General features: G+C 50.4%; 2 protein-coding genes and 1 long non-coding RNA gene across 6 annotated transcripts in view; 1 reads left to right on the forward strand and 2 right to left on the reverse strand.

The window, feature by feature from the left end:
• Positions 1 to 1547: 1547 nt before the first annotated feature.
• On the reverse strand, positions 1548 to 7546 carry LOC113902830. The gene is made up of 3 exons (XR_003513923.1): positions 7462 to 7546; positions 1903 to 2025; positions 1548 to 1783 (listed from the first exon to the last, which is right to left on the reverse strand). It is a non-coding gene; the product is annotated as an uncharacterized LOC113902830 (long non-coding RNA).
• Positions 7547 to 12675: 5129 nt separating this feature from the next.
• On the reverse strand, positions 12676 to 14462 carry LOC113902724 (translation initiation factor IF-2-like). The gene is made up of 2 exons (XM_027558123.1): positions 13205 to 14462; positions 12676 to 13142 (listed from the first exon to the last, which is right to left on the reverse strand). The coding sequence occupies exons 1-2, from the start codon at positions 14460 to 14462 to the stop codon at positions 12676 to 12678; spliced, it is 1725 nt and encodes a 574-aa protein (XP_027413924.1).
• RRBP1 (ribosome binding protein 1) overlaps positions 13115 to 16335 on the forward strand; it is a 48339-nt gene continuing 45118 nt past the window's right edge. Inside the window, exon 1 of one of the 4 annotated variants that reach the window (XM_027559669.1) lies at positions 13115 to 13386. The gene's annotated coding sequence lies outside the window, so the exon portion shown is untranslated. The remainder of the gene's footprint in view (positions 13387 to 16335) is intronic. The other 3 variants (XM_027559673.1, XM_027559672.1, XM_027559670.1) reach the window with 3 other exon arrangements.

The raw sequence follows: 16335 nt of genomic DNA on the forward strand, positions 1-16335 counted from the left end.
TTGCCATGCCCTCCTCCAGGAGATCTTCCTAACTCAGGGATTGAACTCAGGTCCCCTGCATTGCAGGTGGATTCTTTATCATCTGATGCAGCAGGGAAGCCCATACCACACACACACACACACACACACACACACACACACACACATGTTCATATATAGGTATTCTCTCTATATATGTATAAATACATAAATACACACACACACACACATACACACATTCATATATAGGTGTTCTCTCTATATGTATAAATACATAAACACACACACACAAATCACTTCCCTGGGCAAAAAATCAGAAGGAACTATACTAAAATGTGAAAAGTAGTTGTTTCATGAATGAGATTATGGATGATTTTTTTTTCCTCTTCTTCAGTTCAGTTCAGTTGCTCAGTCATGTCCGACTCTTTCCTCTTCTTAGGTTTGCCAAAATTTTGCCTGTATGGTTCATTTTTTACTTGATAGAATAATAAATGCTCATTTAAAAAAAATTGGCAGCTGCTGGAGACCAGCTCTCGTGAAGGTCTGCAACAGACCGAGATTTCATTGCATGTTCATGTGGTGAAGTCCTGTGATTTTTTTTTTTTGCCTATATGTCCACCAATCAAAATCTTCAAACCAGGTACAAACCTCACAGCCCCTACCAAATCACCCATAATATCTTTGCTGGAACAAATACTGTCTCTTACCCACTACCTTTTTATATGTTTTTTCTCTTCAACTACATCCTGTGCTCATCAACAGCTAAAATAATATTTTTTATTCTTTGTATTTTCAATAGCATCAGCACAGAAAAAAAAAAAAAAGAAATTTGGAGAAAACAGACCTGAGCTGACAGGGTCACAGTGTACAGTGGCACAGGCCTGCATTGCGCAAGTTCCAAGCAGATACAAACGGCTCCCCCGGCTGCGTGGATAGCTCCTTTGGAGTTGTGCAACAGAGTCCTTGGTCAGAATTCTGTCCCACCACCTCCTAGTTTGTGACCGTGAGGAAGTTACCTCCTCAGCATCAGTTTCTTCATCTGTTTGGTAAGGAATATTAATAAGGAAAATGACTGAATGGAGATAGCATATGTTTAAAGCCCTCTGCAAACTGTAACACACTCTACAATGTTAGACGTGATGATTCCTCTAATAAACCTGGTCTCTGCCTGGTGCTCATCACTACCATTTCCTCATCAGCTCTCACTCAGTTCCCTGAAGTTGTCAAACATGTTGCTGCCTCAGGGCTTTTGCACAACCTCTGCCTGGAAAACTGGTGTGCCCGTTTCTTCCCTCCGCTGCTCCTTCAGGTGATTCTGATTTTAGTGACAGTGTCACTGGAAGCTTCCACTGAGAATCCTAAGACAAGCTCCCCCCACACACCCTCTGTCTTACTGTCTTGTGCTATTAGTACCTGAAATTATTTTGGTTGTTTAATGCCGATGGTCACCCCTGCCATCCCAAACTTCCTTTCATGGAGGGTCTGTGTCTGTTCTGTTCACAGCTATGTCTCCAGCCTCTGGAGCATAGGTGGTGCTCAAAAACCACATACTGAGAATGAACAAATACTTATTGATAACTAGGCGACACGTCGTGTTTATTCAGTCAGTCTGCCAACTGTTTTCCGAAAACCAAAGACTGTGAGGCAAACATGGCTTTTTCCTCCTCTGCTGAGAGTGGGAACCACCCCAGTGGCTGAAGGAATCTGCCTGAGACGTGCTGGCGGCCGCAGGTCTGAACATTTGCCGGGGAGGCTCCACGTCAGCTGTGGTGATGACCAGGGAATAAGGAGGGCATTGTGCTGCCTGCAGAGACGGATGGTTCCAGAACAGCTTGGGGAAGCACCTCTGTAGCCAGGTGCTTTGTTCCTCTCTCTTTTTTGTCTCCCGACTGTGAGCGAGGAAACCAGGCCAGCCAGCCTTACCTTTGTTCCTCCCGGCTCTCAACGTGGGCTCTCTTTAACGTCTTGGTGTTGGCGCGAGCCTTGCCAAAGCCACGGTGAAATTTTCTAACCCAGGCCAAAGATGGAGCTCATTAACTTTCGTGCCTGCAAGAAAACACTTCTTTAGGAATTGGCGGATTTTGCTTTCTGCTAGAGAGTGAGATGTCTCTGCAAGGGAGATGAATCTAGGTTTGTAGGTGGGTCATTCGAGGGAAAAACGCAGCGGACCCACAGAGCTCACAGGCTGGCCAGCGCCGGGCATTGTCCATACCAGAGGCTGCCCCCTGCAGTGGCCTGATGGCCTTGAGCAAGTGCCCACCCAGTGCATTTCCAGAAAGTCCTCTGCCCTCTCTTCCGTCCCCTTCTAAAATGTGCACAATTCCTGGAAGGCTCACACCTGAGGTCAGGTGAGCCGTCTCCCCTGCCTGGACCTAACACCACTGTGTAAATTGCCAGGATCTTTTTACATAGCAGAAAATAATGTAAAACTTTATTTTATTTATATATACATGAAATGTATATTATAATGTTAAATATTTAATATGTATTGAAACAAACTATCTGTATTCATTAATAGAAAATAGGATAGCTTCCCTGGTGGCTCAGTGGTAAAAAATCTGCCTGCCAATGCAGGGGACAGGAAGATCCAGGAAGATCCCCCACATGCCATGGAGTAACTAAGCCCATGCATGCATCGTAACTACTTAAGCCCGAGTGCCCTAGAGCCTGGGCCCTGCAGCAGGAGAAGCCACTGCAATGAAGACCCAGCACTGCCCAAAATAAATAACATAAATAAAATTCTAAAAATAAAAGAAAATAGTGTAGAAGGGAAAAAGTGGACAATGTCACACAGGGAGGGTTGTGTATTCAGGTGATTTTTTTGGGAATTCAGGTGATTTTTTCTTTTTAATAGAAGATTCCTAAGTGCCTAGCTTATTTTTAATTAATTAGTTATTTTAACTTCTGGCTGCACTGGGTCTTCATTGCTGTGCACGGCTTTTTGTAGTTGTGGAGAGCGAGGGCTACTCTCTAGTTGAGGTGTGTGGGCTTCTCACTGCAGTGGCTTCTTTTGTCATGGAGCACGGGCTCCAGGGCGCCCAGGTTCCTGTAGTGAGGGCACATGGGCTCATTTGTCCCATGGCATGTGGCATCTTCCCAGATCTGGGATCGAACCCGTGTCCTCTGCATTGGCAAGCAGGTTCTTTACCATTGGACCACTAGGGAAGTCCCTTCAGGTGATTTTTTAAGCATTCAATGAAACAATATTCTTGTTTAGAAAATCTGCCTTTGTGTATATGTTGTGGAGAAGAAGAATGCAAAAATCACATGGATCTTTAATATAAACTTGAATGCCTTCCTGATGCAGATGGGTTAGAGGCTGGTGCCCCATTCTCACTGCCTGCCTTCACTTTCCTCTGCCTTTAGGGGCATTGCATGGTAAGCCAGTAATACTTTAGTGTGAATTACTCTGAGTTCATCTCCTTCTCTTTTTCTCTCTCTCACACACAGGCATACACACAGACACACACATGCCACAGGTGGCACCCAGAACTCTTGTGAGAGTCTGTGAACTTACAATGGAAGAAGGAATAAAAGTTGCCTAAATTAAACTGGCTAACGAAATTCTGCCAAGGACTGGATTTTTCTGCCCTCAGGGGCCAGCAGCAGTCTAAAGAAGAGTGTCAATGGGGCCACAGGCTCTGTTCTCATCCCTTCAGATCTAATTTGTCTGCTGCTCACATTCAGATTGGAGACTGTATGCTTGGGCTGATCTGAGACAGTCTGCTTCATCTATTAGCTGGTGGAAGGGCCTGCCAGGCCAGAGGCAGAGAGCCGAGCCCAGTCACCCTCGTAGGCCCTTTCTGGATTTTCTTTTCTTTTTTGCTTCTGGTTTAAAGACGTTTTTCAAAACTCTCACTAATGATTAAAAAAGGAGAAGAAGCTGATTAACAGAGTTCAAGAAGAGCCACGTGATGATTAAGAGATTCAGGAAAAAACACAGGGGAAAACAGGCTTAAGGAGCTGCAGTTTTTAGGCCTGGAGAAAAGAACCCAGAGGAGGGGATGGAATAATGATTACTAAGGGCCAGGAAGTCACTAATCAACCAATATGCACTCCATGAACACTGAACAGACACTGGAGTCGCGTTGGCACGCCTTAGCTGTGCCCTAAAGCCAAGATGAATAAGACTTTAGACAAAAGTACGTAGAAGGGATTTAAGACAGACACGAGAAAGGACTTCCCAAAGCAAAAAGCAGATCCTTGGCAGAATCAGAGATCACAGTGGATTCAGCAGGACTAATACATGACTCAGGCCTTTTATAAGTTATACTAACAGTAAAGATTCCTGTACACAGAATCTGCCAGCAAACTAGCGCTCAGTTGTGTTGGGGCAGCCTCTCCAGGGGGCCAGTGAGAGGGAAAAATGTATTCAGAAGTTTGGTGGAGGAAGTAGTTCCATGAACTGTTCAAAGGAAGAGAGAAACCAGAGTTGACCCAGCTCTGCTCCCACCATGAAGCAAGGTCTGGAGAATGCAGTGATGGCTCCAGAATGAAGGAGTAAAGACAGCCTTTGAAAGGGGGCAGGAGGGGAGGGTGTGAGACTGTGCAGAGGCACGGCATGGGCACAGGCGGTGAGGGGCAGGGCCTGCTGAATGTCTGGGGCACCCGGCTTTGGGGAATCCACACCAGTCAGGCAGAGAAAGGAAGACCTGACATCATGGGAACCATCTGAGTCTCCCGAAGGTGAAGCAGGTGTGAGATGGAGACAGTGGTTTCAGAAGGTTGCGTTTGCTCAAAGTGAGGGGATGGATTGGAAAGAGAGAGAGAGAGCAAGAGAGAACACAGTTGGACCTTTCATGGCTCTGTACACACTTCATGCTGTTTACTTTGGAGCATCTACCTCAAGCTGGACGTTAGTCTAATGAATTATTGATTGCCTGCCCCACGCCTACCACAAGCTCACTGAGCATAGGATCCTGCTTTTCTTGTTCTCCATTGAGTTCTCAGCCCTGAGCAGCAGGGCTCGGTAAATGTTTATCAAAGGAATAAAATCAGGTGGTGGGGACAAAGTTCTGACATCCTGAGCTCTTTGTCACTGGTAATCTTAGAAGAAAAGAATCAAGGTGTCTAACGAGCTAGGCTAGTTAAGGAGGCTTTCTGCTCAGGGAGAGCCTTTCGACTTGACGGGCCTCAGATTGTGAATCTGCATGTCCAGTGTGAGGCATCTAGTCAAGCCAGGTGACCTCACAGCCACGAGGTATTGCTTATGATCGGTGCATCCCACCTGAGACAGAGGGGTGTGATTCCAGGATTCCTAGGACAACGGACCTGAGCAGCTCAGTAGAGCAATGTTTGCTGTTCACCAAATGCTTGCTGTTACCTGAGGAGCAAGCTTAACGGGGAATGCATGGAATCCCAGAAGAATAGTTGACAGGAGGAAGGTTTCATTAATTCCTGTAGGGTCTGTTATACCTGCTCATTATCCCCCTGGCTTTTCCACAGCAATAAATTTGTCATTTATAAGTGCGATGTCTTGAGTGAGCTACTTAACACATCTCTGAACACGAGCTACCTTACTGTAAGCAGATAGTAATAGTAACGCTTCCTTCTCGTGGTTCTAGTAAAGATCGCTTGCAAAGCACTTTGGAAATAGGAAAGTACCAGGCAAATATTATTCATCTATTTCCCCTCCATATTTTCTTTGGGGATTAAGCCAGCATCAGAACAGTCCTCGTTTTCACAAAAGCTTCTATCTCTAAGCTCACTTCCAACATCAGCCACACAACAAACCAAACATTTTTGACTCAAGTTATCTTTTACTACCACTAGCCAGCATAAAAATTGGTAATTTGGGATCTCTCTTGCCATATATTTTCTTTGTGTAAGTTTTCTTTTGCCAGTTACTATAATTTATCTATGGGCTTCCCTGGCGGCTCAGTGGTAAAGAGTACACGTGCAATGCAGGAGATGTAAGAGATGCAGATTTGATCCCTGGGTCAGAAAGATCCCCTGGAGGAAGAAATGGCAACCCACTCCTGTATTCTTGCCTGGAGAATCCCATGGATAGAGGAGCCTGGCGGGCTATAATCCATAGGGTCACAAAGAGTCAGACATGACTGAAGCGACTAAGTATGCTCACATAATCTATCTATTGAGGTTTTTTTGGTAAGTGTATAACAACATTATTCTGATTTTGAGTAATGCTGCTGCAGAATTTAAATCGTCTGAGATGTCGTAGGTCCCCTGCTCGAGATTTTGCAAAACTATAAGATAAATGTGCTGACTGTGGAGTGTTACTGTTTCAAAACCTTTAAATTCTAAATTCATGTTTAAAGGAGCTACATTCATTCATTCATTTGTTCATTCAAGAAATATTTATCAGTTTTGGATCAACTCAGTTGGTATGCTGTTCACATCTCCTCTGCCATTCCTTTGTATATTCACAGCCTCTGATTGCAAACGCCAGCAACCTTTCTCAGGTTTTTCTCTAGGGGCATGGGCTGGAAATGCCAGGAGCAGTCTTCAACCAGCGATGGGTGGGAGCTGGTGAATAAGTATTCTGGCTTCCTCAGTTCTCAGATTGGGTACCTCTGAGGCATAAAGCTTCCTGTCTCCCAGGGCTGTTCAGCAGGATTAAGCTTCAGATGCCAGGGGTGGAAATTTGCTGGTGACACACTGTTTACCGGCTGTCTTCCTCCACCAGCTCACTTCTCCACATACTTCCTACTGATTCCTGGGATCACCTTCCACATAAAATGCTTTCACTCGCATCTTCTTCTTAAGGTCTTCTTTGGAGGAGAGCCAATCTAAAGTGGTTTTTTTTTTTTTAAATACTAGAATCAAGGCATTGGGTTAGGGGTTCAGGGAACACAAGAATCCATCAGAACAAGCTATTGCCTCCAAGTCCACTGCTCAGAGAGGGTGTGAGATGTGTGTTGAAATGTCACCATAAGCACATGCCTTATTTCATTTCCTGACATTTTCAAATCTTGTTGAGTCTGTCTTACACACACACAAACACACACACACACCCTCCATTCCAGTCCAGGTGACTCGTTTCTTTTTCAGATTTTTTTTTTTTTTTTTGATGTGGACCATTTTTAAAGTCTTTACTGAATTTGTTACAATTTTACTTCTGTTGTTTCTGTTCTGTTTCTTTTGTAGGGTGGGGCAGGAGGCCTGTGGGAATTTTAACTCCCCCACCAGGGATCAAACCAGCACCGCCTGCATTGGCAGGTGAGGGCTTAACCACTGGATCTCCAGGGAAGTCCCCAGGTTACTGTTATATGCAGTGGTGTGAAGGAGTCAGCTGCCTGGTAAGAGTTGTTTGTTGCATTTTCAGAAATTTTTAAGCAGTTCATTAAATACAGTCATTATTAAACATTTTTATCATGTAAACTTACAATGACATAGATTATATTAAAAACAAAAGTAATAGACACCTATCCTCATCACATCCTAATTATCTGACTGCATTTTATTATTATATCTGCCTTTAAGATTATTTATGAGATTATCTGATTTATAATAGTACTTTACCTCGAATTTCTTTCCACTTTTGTGTTCCATTACTCAGTAGCTTCAGATCAAATCCAATGGGAGTATTCACACCCCAGAAACTGCCAAATGCTACAAATTAGGAATGCTTCCCTACCCACCACCTCCCATAGCCAACTGTTAAATATTTACCAGCACATCAACCGTATCTTGCCTGGAATCTCACAAAAGCCTTCAAACTGGTCCTTGAATCCTCTATCACACATCCTAATGATTCTGCCCTCCAGGGCTGAAGTAGATCTTTTTTTTTTAAGAGTGTTTTTTTTTTTTTTTTTAACGTGGACCTTTTAAAAAGTCTTTATTGAATTTGTTATGGTATTGCTGCTTCTGTTTTATATTTTGGCTTTTGGTCAAGAGGCATGTGGGATCCTAGCTCCCCAACCAGGGATTGAACCAGCACCCCCTGCACTGGAAGTGCAAATCTTAACCTCCAGGACTTCGAGGAAAGTTCCTTTTAAAATGCAGATCAGATGACCTTACTCTTCTGCTCCAGGTTCCCACTCCCCCTGGCTGGATGGATCCTGAGGCCCCTTATCCTGTCTAGCACCTTTCTGCCTCATGGCCTTTGCCTTCCTCTCCCTTCCTCCTTGAGCTTCAGTCACACAGCCTTAAATATATGTATGTATGTATTTATCTGGCTGCACTGGGTCTTACTTGCAGCGCGTGGGATCTAGTTCCCTGACCAGGGACTGAACCCGGGACCCCTGCACTGGGAGCACAGAATCTCAGCCACTGGACCACCAGGGAAGTCCCCACACAGCCTTCTTTTTGTCCCCTGAAACAGCTGCCAAGCTCCTGTTTCAGGGCACAAAACTGACTTTTTTCACTCATTCTTCCTTCTTTACATAAGATCAGCTTCTTTCCAACTCAGCCATCATCTCCCCAGAAGCATTTTCTCTGACCACCCTTTTGCATCCTCGGCACCCCAACTCCCAAAGGCCCACCCCTCTACTACATGAGCCCCCTCTCGTTCCTTGCAGCCTTTGGCACCATCTCTGTTCACCTTGCTTATTTATCAGTTGTCTTTTTCTTTTCCCACTAGAATGCGGACTCCATGAAAAGAACCCTTTGCCATATTCAAGGCTGTCTCCCCAGCACCTGGAATAGGACTGACATGTAGTAGGTACCGAGTTGAATTCATCTGTTGGATGAATGGATCATGTTTCATCCTCACTTTGGTTTCTCAGCCCCCACAGTTTGGTGGCCACCTTTTCACCTGCCCCTTCCTCTAAAGCTGTTCTGTGAAGGTCCCTCATGATTCCTGAGTTTCCACGTTTGATACACACTTCAGTCTTCATCTTGCTGAATCTCCAGGCTGCATTAACCATTCTTCACTTTTTAAAACTCTCTCTTCCGCAACCCCTCCTTCTCCTGATTCACCTTTTCCTCATGTTTCTTGGACTCAGTGGTAGGTTGCACCAGCGGCACCTTTTCTTCACCCTGTTCGTATTTATTCCTCCCTTGAACCTGGGTTTGTCCATGTGAGGTGCTTTGACCAACAGAATGAGGTAGAAAACAAAACAGCTCTAAGCCTTCCAGGGACCTTGTGGAAGTGAACCCCCTCTCTAGCCTCTGATATCCCAGAAAAGGAGTGAGCCAAGTGGAGCAGCATCTGAAATGCTCCAGTCAAACCCAGACAAGAGGTGTACCGCTCCCCCCAGCCCACCCTATGCAGGAACCAGCCAAGATTAGCCAAGCCTCAGCTGACCCATAGGCATGTGAGCTCTAATAAGGAACCGGAGGACTTCCCTAGTGGTCCAGTAGTTAACAATCTGCCTGCCAATGCAGGCGATAAGGGTTCCACCCCTGGTCCAGAAAGATCCCATGTGCCGTGGAGCAACAAAGCCCATGTGCCACAGCTATTGAGCCTGTATTCTAGAGCCCAGAAACAGCAACTCCTGAAGCCCGAATGCCCTTAGACACTGTGCTCTGCCACATTTTTTTCTTTTTTATGTGACATTTTCCTTCTGTTTGTCATTTATCACCCTTTTATAGTTGTTGATAAAGGAAAAACCTCTTTTTACACTGTAAGGTATCTTCTTCTCTTTCTGCCTACTCTTAAAAAAATAATTCCTTGCAAGTTAGAAAGCAAAGCCCTGGTGAGTTAATGGGCCATACAAGATTATTATTCTTGTATGTTTAGTTTTTCCTAATAAGAATGTTTGTTTTTAATATACAACTAAGATCCAAAAGGACATCTTTTTTTTTTTTTTTCCTAGAGTTAGGCTGATGGCAGAACAATTTGTTTACAAACCAAATTCACCCTCTTCAGGAGCTCATAATTTGATGGCATAACTGTCACCATCACCAAGGTGCAGCATGTCCGAATCACCTCTAAATGGGTCCCTTGGGCCTGTGATGCTCCCTTTTGAGATGCATCTCTCTTGACCCTCTCCTTCACCCTCCAGGCTTTGGCAAAACACCACAGCTCGCGGGACCCCTTGTGCACTGTGCCAGGCTAGATCACAGGCCTCTGTCCTGTTTTCCCACCTTCTGGTCGGGCTGGCTTTCCGTTCTCTTTCAAGCTACCGCTGTCACCCTCTGCTCTTCTGTCTGAGTGCACCTTGACATCTCTCTGACTTGCTTGCATGTGACAGCCCCTCACTGGACTGTCATCCTAGGGGGTGGCAGGGACCTGATTCCTGAGCTCTGGCCTGGTGCTGGCCCTGAGCAGATAGGCCCCGGAGGCTGTGCTGTGCGATCGACTGTCTCCTCCCACGTGACTTGATAGTTCTGGGTTTGCTGCAGGGCCAGGGGTTCTGAGCCTGGGGAAGCCCCTGGCTCCCTCATAAGCACCCCCATCCATCAAGTTCTGGCTCAGTTCCTGTTTTTCCGCAGACATGCCACTGGGCTGAGATATACTGAGGAGGCGGGACCAGGCTGAGGCTAGGTCCATGGGCACAGCAGTGGCCGTGAGGGAAGGTCAGGCTGGACCAGGGGTGCATTGGGGCTTTGGGGTGACCTCCTTATGGAGGTTGGACAAGGGGCAGGGACTGAAGAAAGGAGAAGGCAAAGGCAGGGCCACTCGTCCATGCTGAACCATATGTTGCACTGGGGCCAAACCAGACATCAATCACAGGAGGGAGCAGACAGAAAGCTCCTTTATTTGTAAACACCCTTCACTCGCAGGGACTTTGTAACCCTGTGATTCATTTAACAACATTTATGGAACATGCACTTACGGAGCCCCCACTCTGTGCAGGCGCTGTCTCAGCCTTGGGGCCACAGCTAGTAGAAGACGCTCGTCTGGACCCCAGATGCCCCAGGCACTCAGACTCTGCCAAGGGCTTCTTGCTGCAAACAGCTGCTTCTCTCTGCTGAAAGGCTGTCTCTGGCTTTAACTCTGGGTGAGTTAAAGTCCTTCCAGAAGAAGCCCTCCACCCACAAGGACTGGTGGGAGTCCCACCCTGTAGGTGGGACACCCCTGGGCAAGTTCCACATGGCACCCATGTGCCCAGCTGAGCCCTGCTTGCCTGCAGAGGTCACTTGCTTGACACTACTTTTCATCAGCCCTTCCCATCCTGCTGTCCCTACTAGTGTTTCCTGGGATCATCCCCCAGGTGAGTCCCTTGCATCCAAACCCTCCCATTCAGGATCTGCTTCTGGGAAAATCTAAACAGTATGAATGAGTCTTAAGAAGGAGATCTCTGCCCACAGCAAGGCTTCCCAGGGTAATGGGGTCTTTACCAGGTCTGTGTATCACTCCTGGCTGTTTGCCAACCTGGTAATGAATTCCAGGCACTCAACAAACACCAGTGAATGAATGAATGAACAGAATAATGGAAGAATGAACCTCCAAAACCCAGAGTGGGTAGTGATTGTCTTACAAGATACACCCATGTTCAGAGAGCTTAACTGGTTTACCCATGGTCAACTAGAACTAGCTGGTAACATACAACAGCAGGAAACTGGAATATTTTACTTTTATGTGGAGCTGGAGTTCACCACTGGAAAAAAGACTGACTGTCCAAAGCTAATCCAGGTTAATTCCCCTTGATTAATCATTAATGTGCTAGGGAACTGCTGAGATTAAAAATAGGAATGAACGGTTTAACTTCAACCCAATCCCTCTTTATTCTCTGATGGCTTATCTTTGCACATCTTTCTAACAACGTGTACAGTACCAGTGACAAAGGGGGAGGGAGTATGTGAATTGTCCAAGAAACAGATATTGTGAAGAGGATGCGGTGGCCACGCAGGGGTGGGGGAGGCAGGGGAAGCGGTGTGGGGCAGAACAGCCTCCAGCAGACCCCTTGGCCTCTCAGAAACCTTAATTTCAAAGAAACTGGCTTTGGCTCAAGTTTAAAGAGCTGGCTTTTACGCGGCACTGATATCATGGTTAAACACCAGGCCTAAAATTATCTTAATTGAAAGATTAATTTGGTATGAAGAGAGAGTGTTGGCTTATATGGGGCTAGGATGGGGGTCAGGGAGGAAGTCCCGAAAGGAAGCCGTTTGCTCAGTTTTCTGGGAAGTGGGCGAGTTTATTTGGCTCAGACCTCTCTCCTCCCCACAGCGCGGCGTAAATGCCATTAAGTTCAGTTCAGTCGCTCAGTCGTGTCCGACTCTTTGCGACCCCATGGACTGCAGCACGCCAGGCTTCCCTGTTCAGCACCAACTCCTGGAGTTTGCTCAAACTCATGTCCATCGAGTCGGTGATGCCATCCAACCATCTCATCTTCTGTCGTCCCCTTCTCCTCCTGCCTTTAATCTTTCCCCGCATCAGGGTCTTTTCTAATGAGTCAGTTCTTTGCATCAGATAGCCAAGGATTGGAGTTTCAGCTTCAGTATCAGTCCTTCCAACGAATATTCAGGACTGCTTTCCTTTAGGATGGACTGGTTGGATCTCCTTGCAGTCATACAGAGAACTGCAATTGCGGCCCTGCTGCCAGTTGAGGTCTGGACTGTGCCTCGATGTAACCACCCTGAAAATGGGTGCAAGTGAGGCCCGCCCTCCATTCCTCTGCGCGTCGTCTGAACTTTCCGCCCTTTCCGCCCTCGATCCAACATTTACTCGAGAAAATTCTTTCTGGGGCCGATTGCAATGAACACAGGGACGAGCCCTCTCGGGACTGACCGCCGGCAGGACTTGTCCTCTCATCCAGCGCCCGGAGGGGGCGCTGCTGCGGGGGTAAGTTAGCTGGTTTTTAGACGAAGCATTTCTCCCTACGGTTCCCGTGTTGCGCAACCATCTGCTCAGGGCGACACCCACCGCCACATCAGCCCGGAGCGGGCCAGGGGCGCGGGCGGAGCGCCGCCTGGATTCGAACCTCCGCGGCCCCGTCGGCCCAGAGCCTGGCCCGGGTCGGCGCCGGCGCGCGAAGCAGGCGTCCGGAGTGGGCGGGGCCGGCCGGGGCCCCCTCCCTTGCGTGTGGCCGAGCGTCCCGGCCCCGCCCCGCCCCGGCCCAGCGCAGGGGCCGAGCGCCGCACCACGCGGCCCCGCCCCCCGTCCCGCCCCCTACCCCGACCCCGCCCCCGCAGCGCCTCCCCTCTCCCATTGGCCGAGGTGGAGGCCCGCCTCCCAGCCCAATGGGCGCCGCCGCGGCTCGGCCGCCGGCGCTCTGACTGGCCAGCGGCCGGCGGAGTGGCGGGGTGCGAGCCAATGGAGAAAGGCGGCTCGATGAATGGCTGGCCCGGGTGGGGAAGGCAGGAGGCGGCGATCCCTGCGGAGGGGGCCGTTCGCCAGCTCCGAGGCAGAAAGTGCCACGACTCCACACGCGCGCACGCAGCCAGCGAGCGGCCGGAGCGGACGGCGGACGGGGCGGGCAGCGTCGGGATCGAGGCGCCTGCAGCTGCTTAGGGGGCAGCTTCTCGGCGGAGGCTTGGCCGGCTCCTCTCTCTCCCGCTTCCGCGGCGGCGGCGGCGGCTCCTGCCCTCTTGCTCTCCCTCCCGCGTCTCCGGCTGCAGGTAAGAAACTTGGCCGGGCCCTGCAACAGCGGCGGCGGCGGCGGCGGCGGCGGCGGCGCGCGGGCTGGGCCGTCGGGGCGCCGGGGCCGGGCCGGGCCGGGCCGGGCCGAGCCGCGCCGGGAGTGACACGTCTCCTTGGCGGCCCCTCCCCCGGCGGTGGTGCCGCCCGCCGTCGCCGCGGTCGCGGACCTGGGCGAGGTGGGGGTGTCCCGGTGGGCCCCGGGGTTGGGGGGGGGCGTGTGCCGGGCCCGAACCCCATGCCGGGGGGCGTCGGCCGAGCGCGCCCGCGATGTGAACCCCACGTCCTCGCCGTCGGCGGGTCCGGCCGCGTCCCCGCGGCGCGACGTGGCCGCCGCTCCCTCCCTCTCTCCGTCTCCGCCTGGCCGTCGGGCCGGCCTGCGAGCTCCGAAGTTGGGCGAAGAAAGTTGGCGGCGGGGCGGGGCGGCGCGCAGCTGGCAGAGGAAGGGGTTAAGCTTCGGGAAGCGGCCGGATGACGTTGCCGGGCTGGAGTCCGGGCCGGGCTGGGGGGGGGCGGTGGTGGCGGAAGGCGGCGGAGGCCGGCGGGGAGAGGGGGCGGGATTGAATGGGGGCCGGGGCTGAGCGCGCCCACTTCGGGCTGCGGCCCCGGCTCCGCGGGGCCGATCGGCACCGACGGGGCGGGGCGGGCCCGGGGCCGCGGAGGTGGGGTGGCCCGCCGTGCGGGGACCTGGACCGTCCAGGGCCAGACGCCCGGCGGGCCGCGATGGCAACTTCCCGGAGGGGTGGCAAGCGACTCCCTGCTCCCCCTGGCGGCGGGGCCGGGGAGCGCCGTTTTCCTGGCTGGCCGCGAGGACCCGGCGCGAGGGCGCCCGGCCGGGGACGATGAATGGGCCGGCAGTGCCAGGCCCGGAGGAAGCGGCATCCCTGGCGCGGCCGCCCGGCGCTGGCACACGGTCTGGCTCTTGCCCGGGGCACCCAGCCTCGCTCTGGGCTGGGGAGGGCGGGCTGGGGTACGCGCTTTCCAGTGCAGCATCTGGGAAGCCTCGGGGAGCCCTCCCCAGATGGCAGATAAAAATCGGTAGCTTGGGTGGTATCATGGTCAAGGGGTTGACTTCCGCAAGCCCCCATTGTGGAGAGTCGGCCAGGCTGTTTAAACTCCGGGGTGCGGGTCCACGTCGGAAAGAGGGGCTGCTGAAGAGAGAAGCCGTGGAGACCCAGCACTCGTGGGAGTGGGCCACAGGTGTGAGAGGTTACTGATGCATGAGTTTCTAGAGTGTTCAGAGGCCTGAAGGGAGGTGGGGTCTGGGTTTGCCTCCAGCCAGCCCGCTGCAGACGCAGCCTTGCCACGTCCCAGAATCTGGGTCCCACCCCCTGCCACGCCACAGACCCTTTGCTCAGGGTTCTCAACTTCTCTGAACTCGGATTTCCTTATCTGTGGCCTGGTGATAGAACCACCCACTCACAATGGGGTCAGGCAGGCTCCTGGTAGGTGCTGGGACATATGGGGACCTTGTGCAAACGAAGGCAGTTTGGCAATAACTCCTGGAGGTCAGAGGTCATCAGCCTAGGAAGCACCAAGGAAATGAAACTTTGCAGGCTCTTGGGAACCTCCCAGGTTTTGCCTTGTGTGCTGAAACTGTCCGGGCATTTTCTGGAGTTGGGGACAGCCAGAGAGCTTATTGGAGCTTTTTGACTGTTGAATGTCCCCAGAGACTCAGGTCTTTGGTCCAGGTCTTTTGTCCAGAAGGGCAGCTGTGTGCTTTACTCACGACCCACGTGGCTGGGGAGCACCTCACGTCCCCTGATGCTGTCCACTGTGCTGGGTCATCTTGACTTCCGTTTAACCTGACACTGGGAAGTTCTGGTGACCCTGCAGTGAGCTGCTCTCTGGTGACGTCTCCATTCCTTTGTGAGCTCTCCAGAGGTCAGCCCCACCACAGACAGCCAGTTCGTGTTCCTTCCAGGAAGAAGCTTCCAATTCTGAGGTCCTAAACATGCCACATCCCTCTCTATTTAAGTGAAGGAGGAAAGCTGGAGGCAGATGGTGGAGCCATGCAGGGTTTCTGGGCCAGTTGAGATTGGGTTGGAGGGAGGACCAGAGAGGGGGATGAGAAAAGTGTTTCTGGGACTAGAAACCGTGTCCTGTGTGTAGAACTGGAAGTACCATGCTGTAACAGAACTTTTTCCTTTCAGAGTTAGGAGTCTGCCTTTGAACGTCTCTACAGAGAGTAAGGGATTAGATTGGTATCTTGGTGCATGAATATTTTTTGGTGATGGGAGAGTTTTAAATAAATCTTGAATCACTGAGTCACATTTGAGCAATTATGTTCTTTGCTAAAGGGTCAATAGGCTATAGTGATGATACAGCACCAAATTCCTTGTAAGTGGTTGAATGCAAACAATTTGATTGGAATACTGGTTTATTTAGTAGCTGGGAGGACATGGCAACCCAGTCCAGTATTCTTGCCTGGAAAATCCCATGGACAGAGGAGCCTGCTGGTCTGTACAGTCCATGGGGTCACAAAGAGTCGGACACAACTGAGCAACTAACGCTTTGAACATAACAGAGTAAATGTGGATGAAATGAGGCAGACGAGCAACCTGGTACATTTTTTCCAGCTGTCTCACTGGACAACTGAAGCTCAGCCCAACTTGATTTTTAAGGTTTACCGTTTAGAAACAGATTCACAACTTTGATCTCCATCTCGGGTGTCCATCCAATGGGTGAGAATATGGAGGCCCAGCAGGTCAGGCAGTCATTAGGCTAGTTCCTGCTGCCCAGCTGCTGGGTGATGTGGGCACAGCCTTCTGAATGTTCACCAACAGGCCTTGTAATTCCACACTCCAAGGGAGCACCTCGATCTGAAAATGAAGAGTTTCAGTGGAAGGAAGGTGGGGAGTCAGTGTGAAGCATGGCAGTGAGTGTGAAGACCATGCTTTCATCTCACATCTTTCTCCACCATCTCCTGT

Source organism: Bos indicus x Bos taurus, chromosome 13 (assembly GCF_003369695.1).
Source record: "Bos indicus x Bos taurus breed Angus x Brahman F1 hybrid chromosome 13, Bos_hybrid_MaternalHap_v2.0, whole genome shotgun sequence".
NCBI classification, from domain to species: domain Eukaryota; kingdom Metazoa; phylum Chordata; class Mammalia; order Artiodactyla; family Bovidae; genus Bos; species Bos indicus x Bos taurus.